General features: G+C 46.0%; 1 protein-coding gene across 2 annotated transcripts in view; it reads left to right on the top strand.

Moving 5' to 3' along the window:
• SOCS4 (suppressor of cytokine signaling 4) overlaps window positions 1–6,742 on the top strand; it is an 18,611-nt gene extending 11,869 nt beyond the window's left edge. Inside the window, exons 1-2 of one of the 2 annotated variants that reach the window (XM_044436827.1) lie at window positions 3,070–3,252; window positions 4,872–6,742. In XM_044436827.1, the coding sequence (XP_044292762.1) occupies window positions 4,978–6,288 (1,311 nt within the window). In that variant the 5' untranslated portion in view covers window positions 3,070–3,252; window positions 4,872–4,977 and the 3' untranslated portion in view covers window positions 6,289–6,742. Of the gene's footprint in view, window positions 1–3,069; window positions 3,253–4,871 lie in introns of those variants that run through there. The other variant, XM_044436826.1, reaches the window with a different exon arrangement.
• The last annotated feature ends 3,683 nt before the right edge of the window (window positions 6,743–10,425 follow it).

Here is a 10,425-nt window from a genome sequence, read left to right as displayed (position 1 = left end):
CGTGTGACACCCCCTCACATACCTGCATGTCGCCAACAGATCCCCTCTGAGTCTCCTCCAGACTGAAGAGACCCAGTTCCCTCAGTCTCGTCTCATACGGCTTTCCCTGCAATCCAGCCACCTTCCTTGTGGCCCTACACTGCACTGACTCCAACCTATAAATGGAATGGGGTTAGGTGTAACTGTCATTCACGTTCCTTAATTCACTCTGAGGCTGATCTCTCTGTTGAATTCTAAAAGAGTGGGGTTCCTTCCATTAATGTAAGGAAGCTGGTACATAGTACAGTACAGTGACTTGGCTTCTTGTGGCATAGGCTGCTGTCTTGAACTACACGGGCTACCAGTTGACTTCCAGACCTTCAAAACCCCAATTTGGGGCTGTATCCAATTTTGTTTGTCTGCCAGTAGACCAAACACCAGGGCATTCCTTTCCTCTTGTAGCTCCTACAACACACAAATTAATCCTCCAAACCATTTGAAGAGCACTGGGTTGTGGTGGGGTGGAAGCAGAGAAGTGAGCGGATAGAACCTATTGACTGCTGCAGTCACAGATAATCTTAAACCATGGCATATATTAGCCACAGTTAATTGCTTTAGCCATGAATTGTTCTCTAGAGGAGCAAACAAGCCTAGAACATTTACTCTGTTTCCAGTTTGCCTCTCTTTGCCATTTTCCAGGCCTCAGAGAAGTTTCATGGTTAGGCTGTTCTGCTGGGCACCTTTGTTTCAAGTAGGACAGCAGTGAAAACAAGCCAGGAATAAGCCACAGCTCTGGGTTCAGATAAGCCATGTCTTATGCAGCTAAACTCCATAAGCCAACAACAATTCATGGATTCTATTTGTTGTTTATACCTGGTTAACCATGGTTTGTTTGCAGAGCTAGGTTCAGACAGAATGGTCTGGCTGGCCCAGAGTGACATAAGGGTAAGCTCCCGCACACATGACAGTTGTCATGAGTATGCCACCCCAAGTGGGGCTTGCAGGACTTCGGCCGCACCTTGTCAGTATGGGTTATAAGAAGGTTAGGAAGCCTCACAGAACCATGATTTAAGCAACCCTGGGTGAGCTTGGCACATTGTGGGAACGGGTCCTAACAGCTGCTAACAACCCATGATGGGTGAATCTGCACAAAAGCCCCCCGTGCCTTGCAGTTTGGATCAATGGGGCAGGCAGGGGAGGGGGACCTGGCCAGATGCCCAGGGAGGGATGCCTGCGGCTGGATTGTTCTCACAAGGCTGCTGATAGAGAAGAAGTGACTCGTGTAAGCCACTTTGGGCTCCTTGCAAGAGGATGAAAACAAGATGTCACAATAACCAGCACGTGCACTAGAATTTACCGTGGGTTAAATAACCAAGCGTGAGCCTGCCATATCATGTGAACCAAGGTGCTGTAGTGGTTAAGAGGGTGGGGCTGGGGGTCAGGCAATCTGGGTTCCAGTCCCCGCTCAGCCATGGAGCCAACTAGGTGACTTTGGGCCAGACACAGACTCTCAGCCCAACCTACCTCACAGGGGTGTTGTTGTGGGGATAAGATTGAGAGGAGGAGAATTGTGTAAGCCACCTTGAGTTCTTTAAAAAAGAAATAAGGTGGGATATCAAATAAATAAACCAGGTCATATTCTGAGCTGCCATTATGTGCCAGCCAGGCCATTCTGTCTGAACAACCTTGAACAACCCAGGGTTTGTTTGTTGTTGGGTTGTGAATAGTGTATTGTTACATGTGAACCTTGCACTATGGTTTAACTGTGGGTTGTTAGCCAGAAATAATTGTAGTTAACAACTCATAGTACAACCATAGTGCAACTACACACTGTTCAGTGACAACCTGTACTCAGTCCATATTCTGGTTTGTCATTGCGTGTCTGCAACAAACCAGTTTTTAACCAACCACATCACATGCCTTAGGAGTTTTTCCAAACTAGCCCATTGACCTGTATAGACTGGGTCCAGCCTACAGAGCCTTTATATCTCTTGATGTGAGGAAGACACCATAATCTGCTCCTTCTATCATCTCTGCTAAGACCAATGATACTGTTTAGTTTTTAAAACTTCAGCCAAGTCATTCATTTGAATTGTTCTTCCCTCCCCTAAACCCCTTGTACAAAAGCTGGGCCATTTTATTCTTTACTTTTCAGAGAAATACCTTGAAGGTTTGTTTTAAAGCTGACTTGCGGGTGATGGAGTAATAAATAATACAGAAATATTCAGTAGTTCAAATGCCTTTGTGGCCTGCGCATTATAAGCAGAATTCAGTCCCAGCTGTCTGCCTTTTTTATTCATCATGGCAACCATTCTGTATATTAACTATCTGATGCAAAGAAAACCAGGTCCTATGCATGCATTAAATCTTGAAGGGGGCTTCATTTCTGCAATGCTATTTTTCTCTGCTGTACCTAAAAAGCATTTTCATCCATCATGGCCTTTTAAAATGACTTTCCATAAAGGAACTGGATTTTATATAATCCTCTTCAATATGTAAAGTCTAGATAGTCCAAGTGCCTTGTGGGCGTCTTTTTGAAAAAAGAAAGACAACTTTCATTTTGAAAAGCAAGTGACAAGGCTACCAAGAGATTCCTAGCCTGTGACTTATGTATGTTTAATTAATTTGTCTTGAAAGTGACCTGAAAGTGTCAGTATAGAAGAGTGTCTCTTCATATCATGCTTATATGAACTAAAACCGAGCAAGCATAACATGAATCTTTGAATATGTTACGCTTCTTGACCTATTTTGTCTCTCTTCTGGGGGTTTTGCTCCGGCGTGAATGCAGCACTTGTCCAAAGGGCGGGCAGAGCAAAAGGGGAGTTGGGAAATACACCCCCTCCCAGGAATGGTGGTAAGGCCAGTCCACAGTTGGTTTGTTTTAACATGTCATAACGGAAGCTCTTGAAGACTAATTAAGTTAGCATTGTGCCTTGCATGATTCAGAGCTTTATTACCCGCAGACCCATTTGTTTCAAAGCACCAAAACACCGGGAATGGCTCCAAGGTTTACAATGTTTTATTTAAAGGCGGGGGGGGGGGGACTACTTCTATGTGTTTTCCAGTGAGCAGGTCCTAAAACATGGCTCCACTGGAAGCCAGATCTTTCATGCATGTGTTGATTGTGCGAACCAGTCATTCCCACTGGGATACGCTTGTGACCATTCACGGCCTCCTTTTTTGCCAGGGACACTTTCCGACAAGCCTTTTGTGATGTCATCAACCTGCCTCATTCTTGGAATTTCACAGCGGGACCAGAAGATGCCATTCTCAGTCCGTAGCCCTCCCACTGCATCTCCTGTCTTTTTTCCATCATGTCTTCTATCTTTTTGGTTGACTGAAGAAAATCCATAAAGAACAGTCATATTACGGTTGATCTGGTATATACTGTTTCCCCCCTCCAAAAAGCCATCTCAGGGCTTCTTACACACAACAGAGAAATGCAAGCAGAAAAATGCCAAAATAAATATAAACCACATCAGCACAGCAAGCCAAATATAACAGCATAAAACAATCTAAAAACAATATGATATGAAAGGGCTCATCCACAATGCAAAAACTTCAGTCTGCCCTCCCACAGGCTAGCATGCACACTAGAATAACAGCCTGTAACATCTGGATCATAAATAATGCCCAAATACCTGAGAAAATGAGCGTGCCTTTTCGCATGGTGCAGGGCTCCTCTGGCTAGAAGCACCCAACCTGCGCTTGCATCCCCAGGTAAAAAGGTGCTCCAAGGCTCTGCGTAAGTTTTGTTCTGCAAAGGTGGGCACCGGCATTGCAAAATAGCCCCTAAGAGCCGTGCAGTGTTCCGAAACCCCAGGGCAACAATCCAGTGTTTCACCTGTGGGGAAGCCCCACTGATCACAGCTTTAAGTCTGAGTAAACCTGGATAGGTCTTCGCTGCAAGCACACTTCCAAAATAAGCTACACCAAATCCAGCACTTTATTTGCTTTGTGAGACAAGGGATTTCAAAAGAGCCTCAGAAGGCAATGGTGTAAGTTTGGCAACAACGATTTTAGGGAGTGGATTGTGCTTTCACCAGCATATTTATTGATCTTCGTAGTACTGCAACCTTAACAGAAGCAATCTGAGGACTCCTAGACGTGGTCTGAGAGGCACAGGATACTAGGGCTTCTCTCCTCTGAGGTCAGAGGCGGTGTTTTGACCTCAGGAAGAAGCAGACTCAGAGAGCCAACCACCCTCTTGCAACCAGCACAGAAAGAGCCATGCTCCCGAGGTCAGAAACTTGACCTTGCCTGGCTTCCTTCCATCCTCCTCAAAGCACCGCATCTAGGCAGACAAGAAAGCCCGATCATCAAAGAACGTGATGCAGGAGGACAGGACGGCAGTGCTTGACTCCACCGCCCCTCCCTTTCTGCATTACGATTGGAAGTCTCCGAAGTTAGACACTTCCAGTCGTCAAGGCACCAATCAATAGGATCGTGGTGACACTGTAAGGGAATTCTTTGAAAGAACAGTTGCGGTATGAAATGAAAGGGGGAAGAAACACACATTCCACCTTGTGCTCCTAAAGAAAGTGTAGAATAACAGAAGGGGAAAGAGAGCTTGCATTTCATGGTCCGAGTGGAATCCTCCTTGCACAGAAGCACCAATATACCAATTTCCTTCCCAACGGCACTGCCTTGGAGTCTCCTACTCCAAGAGGTTTGTGCTGTTCTGGAGTTCTTTGATAGTAGTTGGAAGTCTGGGGAATTCAAGCTACCTGGTGGGCCGAGGGAAGATGAGGCAAGACGAGGAACTGCTGAACTGTGATGCTTCCTTCCCCAGGGGAAGCCCAAGGAAAGTAGGGTGATTCTTTGTGAGATGGAGGACAGCATGCCTGGTCTGTGTGTTCGCGTGACAGTGCTGTTTTTTTCTGTTTTCGTAGATACATCTAAGCAGTACCTGATGGATGCTTTTGATGGCAAAAGCTGGGAGATAAGGAGTTGGCAACACTAGTCCTAGAACTTTTCTGAAGCCTGTCACATCAAAGCATGGCCGAAAATAAAGAAAGGACTCCTAAAAACACAGATGTGAGACCTAAAGCGAACCGGAGTAGAAGTGCAGACAGAAAAGATGGCTATGTATGGAGTGGAAAGAAGCTTTCTTGGTCTAAAAGAAGCGAGACCAGTTCTGATGCTGAAATGGCAAGCACATCTGGAAAATCTACGTTTAGTTTAAAGACCCAGGAGAGGAAACACAGCTGTTCCTCCACAGAGTTGGACCTGGAACAGTCCTGTGGCCACAGGTTCCTAGGGCGTTCTCTGAAACAGAAATTCCAGGATGCCGTGGGCCAGTGCTTTCCCATGAAGAATTGCGGCAGTCGGCATTCTTCAGTGCTTCCGTCCAAGAGGAAAATACATATCAGTGAGCTTATGCTGGACAAGTGCCCTTTCCCGCCACGGTCGGAGCTAGCCTTCCGGTGGCATTTAATCAAACGGCACACCGCGCCTGTCAAGCAACGATCCGAAAGTTGGCTGAGCATGGAGTCGTCGCAAGGTGAAGGGAAAGAAGGAGAACTGCGGGATGTGGAGAGTGCCGACGGAGGAGGGCCGGCCGCTCTGCAGGCCGGTGGCATCGGCGATGGCGTTTCCTGTAGATGTGACTCACAGGGCGAATCTGTCCTGGGTAGGCAGCTGAAGATGAGCACAGAGGAGAGTGACATGGACTCTGACGACGAAGTGGTGACACTGTGTACCAGCTCCAGGAAGAGAAACAAGCCCCGATGGGAAACGGACGATGAGCTGCTGCACCTGGAAACGCCTCCTAAATATCACACCCAGATCGACTATGTTCATTATCTTGTCCCTGACCTCCTCCAGATCAATAATAACCCATGCTATTGGGGAGTGATGGATAAATACGCTGCCGAAGCACTTCTAGATGGAAAGCCAGAGGGGACCTTTTTGTTACGAGACTCTGCGCAGGAGGATTACTTGTTCTCCGTAAGTTTCAGGCGTTACAGTCGCTCCCTCCATGCCAGGATTGAGCAGTGGAATCACAGCTTCAGCTTTGATGCTCACGACCCGTGTGTCTTCCATTCCCCTGACATCACCGGACTCTTAGAACATTACAAAGATCCCAGCTCTTGTATGTTCTTTGAACCACTTCTCTCTACACCCTTAAATAGAACTTTCCCCTTTTCTCTTCAACATATATGCCGGACAGTTATTTGTAACTGTACGACTTACGATGGCATCGATGCTCTTCCCATTCCACCCTCTGTGAAATTATATTTGAAAGAATATCATTATAAGTCCAAAGTTAGAGTCCTCAGGATTGATGTGCCAGAGCAACAAGCTTAGGAAACATTTTGAAAGACATTCCTGGTGGCTGGTTAGAGAGAGGGGAGGGTGTCTGCTTTTTCTTGCTAGCCTTTCTTTTCCCGCAACATTTATTTATAGTCCAAACTGAACTCTGCCTCCACCTTAGGATTCAAATAGATTTTTATTCCTCTGCCTCAATGGGTAGAATTTTTTGTGAAGACACACTCTGTGGTTTTACTAGTAGTGTTATTCTCTAGGGGTTTCAAGTGCGTTTATTTTAAAGTTTTCACTTCAGCCTAACATTTTTAGATTTCAAGATCAATCAAAATGAATTTTACTTGCCTTTTATAAACTGAATTCTGTGCGGCACAGGGGCATGTTTGAAACACTGGATGCAACAGTTCCTTGAGTGACCAATTTGTATTTTATACCTTTCTTTAAAAATTAGTACTTTGTCCTCTCTTTGAAAAAGTAAAATTAATAAGTCTCTTGATGTGGTTGCTGCTGCTACTGTGTGGACTCTTAATTTCCTTTTAATATGACTAAGGTTAAGAACACACCTTGGGCCCATCCAGTCCAGCTTTCTCTTCAGCGAGTGACCGAGTCCTGCTTTCAATGCCTTTTCTCATTATGCCTAGCATGGAATTTGCCTTTTTCACAGAAGCCTCACTTTCAGTCAACTTTTTCACTGTGCTGCCCACCACAACCCCAAGATCCCTTTCTTGGTCAGTCACTGGTAGCTCATACCTGAAGTTGGGATTCTGGGCCCACGTGTAGCACTTGACACTTGCTCATTAAACAAGGTTGTCTGTCTCTTGAGATTCCACGTGACAACGATTTAGCATTTGGCGCAACAGTCTCGTTTCTTGATCATGTTCATAGGCTGAAAATGCCTCGTTTGAGGATATCCACTAAGACTCTGGAAATGACCATTCACATGAAAACATACAAGGCACGAAGGCTTAGAGCACCAGTCAAGATGAGACCTTGGGTTGGATGCGGACCACACAAACTGTCAATTGCACAGGCTAAGACAAATACTGTTAAAATAATGGTAGGGCATCTCCAGTTACCCCAAATCCATTCTTACTGTAGATTATTTACTCTCTTCCATTTATTTATTTATTTGGATATTTTTATCCCGTCCAATACCAATCGCCTCTGGGTGGCTTACAGTATGATAAATACCTAATAAATACATCAATCAATAACAAGATAAAATGTGAATGATGATGTCAATAAAAACATAATTAAATATTTAATTGAACTGAAGCTCAATCCAGACAAGACGGAGGTCCTGTTGGTAGGTGGTTTGGGCTTCGGGGTGGGGGACCTGGGCCTTGTCCTGAATGGGGTTGCACTCCCTCTGAGGGACAAGGTCCGCAGCTTAGGAGTGCTCCTCAACCCAGAGCTGTCTTTAGAAGCCCAGGTAACAGCGGTGGCAAGGAGCGCTTTCCTTCAGCTTCGGCTGATCTATCAGCTGCGTCCCTACCTGGGGAACAATTGCCTGGCAACAGTGACACATGCACTGGTAGCTTCCTGATTAGACTTCTGTAACACGCTCTACGTGGGACTACCCTTGAAGACGGTCTGGATACTTCAATTGGTGCAAAACAGAGCTGCCAGGTGCTGATGGGGACTGGGCGTTGTTCTCATATAACCCCAGTCCTCCGTCAGCTTCACTGGCTTCCCATTGAAGTCCGGGCCAAATTCAAGGTGTTGGTTATCACCTATAAAGCCCTCAACGGCTTGGGACCTGGATACCTGAAGGAACACCTGCTTCTGTATTTGCCCTCCCGCCCCCTGAGATCAGCGGGAGAGGCCCTTCTCTGGGAACCCTCCGTGAAAGATATTAGGAGGGTGAGCATCCGGAGGAGGGCCTTCTCTGCGGTGGCGCCCCATCTGTGGAATGCGCTCCCCAGAGAGGTCCGCCTGGCGCCATCATTATTCGTTTTTCGGTGCCAGGCCAAGACCTTTTTATTTAAAAGTTATTTTAATTGTTAATTTATTAATTGTATTTATTAGGTTTCTATGTACATGCCGAGATGTTTCTGGTTTTTTAAGTCTAATTATATAATTGTTTGTTTATATTGTAAGCCACCCCGAGGCATTTTGTGAATGGGGCGGCATAGAAATGGTTTAAATAAATAAATACATTTAAAACTGTAAAATACTGGGTAAATAAAAAGGTTTTGACCTGGCGCCGAAAAGCATATAACGTCTGCGCCAGGCAAACCTCTCTGGGGAGCGCATTCCACAGCCGGGGCGCCACCACAGAGAAGGCCCTCCTCCGAGTACCTACCCTCCTAATCTTCAAGGAGGGATCCCGGAGCTGGGCCTCTGCTGCAGATCTTGAGGGGCAGGAGGGCATATAGGGAAAAAGACATTCCTTCAGATATCCTGATCCCAAGCTGTTTAGGGCTTTATAGGTCAAAACCAACATCTTGAATTGGGCCCTGACTTCAGTGGGGAGCAAGTGGAGCTGATAGAGGACCGGTGTTATATGAGAATAGTGACCGGCCCTGAAAGCAGTCTGGCAGCTCTGTTTCGAACCAGGTGAAGTATCTGGATCATCTTCATAGAGTGCTCGTCTTCCTTCCTACAGGGTCGCTGCTAGGCATTTAAAAGATTCAAGGCCATAGGCTCCATTGCCATAATAATGGCCATATCTGGGGATTCTGTGTGGGGATGAGGGTTAACCCTTTCCTCCCCAACCGTGACACCCCCCCCCGGCCACCGAAAATCACCAAGAGGGACAATTACACTTAGAAAAAGCATCCTTCTGGCATCAATATTTTCATTTATTATTAACTTTTTTTTTCTGTTGCCTGCTGAAGAACCATTCAGGCAGTGTTCAACAGCTTAAAAACAACAAAACAAAAAACCTGGCAAAAATAAAAGACAAAACAGTAAAAACAACACATTTTAAAAAGCTAACACGGTCAATGTCAGGCATGCCTCGACAGAAGAAATGTCTACAACTCCCAGCGTGCCCCGACTGACTTGGTGTTTTATTTTATACATGTGCTTTATTATTATTATTTTACAATAATTATAGCAATACAAACAAACTTGCAATGCAATCAACTAAGTTAAATTATCCCTTTGTTTTCCTGTATAAAGACATAAAGCATTCCAACAATGGATAACACCGCAAACATTTGAAGTGGACTTCGGGGCACAAAAGCTGATGGCACAATAGATCTGCTTAATTTATATTGCTGGTCAGTGTTTTTGATCTGGTTATCTGTTCTGTTTTAATATCTAATTATATTTTTAAATTCTGTATATTTGTGGGTGTTTTAATTGTACAAATTTTAATATTGTGACACGCCTTGAGTCCCAATCACTGGAATAGGCAGGATAGAAAATAGCAGTAGTAGTCATTGTCGTCCTCGTCTTTAAGGGAGCAGTTTTATGCAAGTTTAGACAGAGAAGCATCCTACAAATTCCAGCATGCCCTAGGGCAGTGGTGGCGAACCTGTGGCGCTGCAGAGCCCTCTCTGTCAGGATGCGAGCCAAGGTCGCCCCAGCAGCCAAGGGCATCGGATAACAGCGCACATAGGGGCCAAGCGCATGCTCGGAAAGGAGTAGTGGCGCCAGGCAATGATGTCACGGGCCATGACTTGTTCGAGCTTTCGCATGGCTGTCAGTGCACTGCCAAGGATATATATATATATATAGGGGGAGAGGTGTGGGGGGAGGATCGGGGCTCTGGGAGCAGGGTTTTAGAGATACTGCAGGGACTGACAGGACCCCTACAGAGAGGGGCCAGGTATCAGGGAGGATGGGAGGAAGGAGGAGGCTGGGGACTCCAAGGAAAGGAAGCGGTGGGAAGGCGTTGAGGTGCATGTATACCAATGCTAGGAGCAATAAGCAGGAAGAGCTTGAAGCTCTCCTGGGAATAGGAGGGTATGACCTGGTGGGAATCACAGAAACCTGGTGGGATGAAAGGCAAGTCTGGAACGTGAACATAGAAGGGTATCACCTTTTTAGAAAGGACAGGAAGGGAAAGAGGGGAGGGGGCATGGCTTCATACGTCAGGGAAGGGATAGGATGCAGTGAGACAGAAAGCAGCACAGATGGGGATTCGGCAGAGGCAGTCTGGGTGAAACTTAGGGGTTTTGACAGGGAAAGAGACCTGGAGGGCGATAACATACCCCCACTGTCAGGTCT

Source organism: Varanus komodoensis, unplaced genomic scaffold (assembly GCF_004798865.1).
Source record: "Varanus komodoensis strain SLA01 unplaced genomic scaffold, ASM479886v1 scaffold3, whole genome shotgun sequence".
Taxonomy (NCBI): domain Eukaryota; kingdom Metazoa; phylum Chordata; class Lepidosauria; order Squamata; family Varanidae; genus Varanus; species Varanus komodoensis.
Note: the sequence above shows the minus strand (reverse complement) of the source record. Positions and strands in the feature narration are given on the sequence as shown.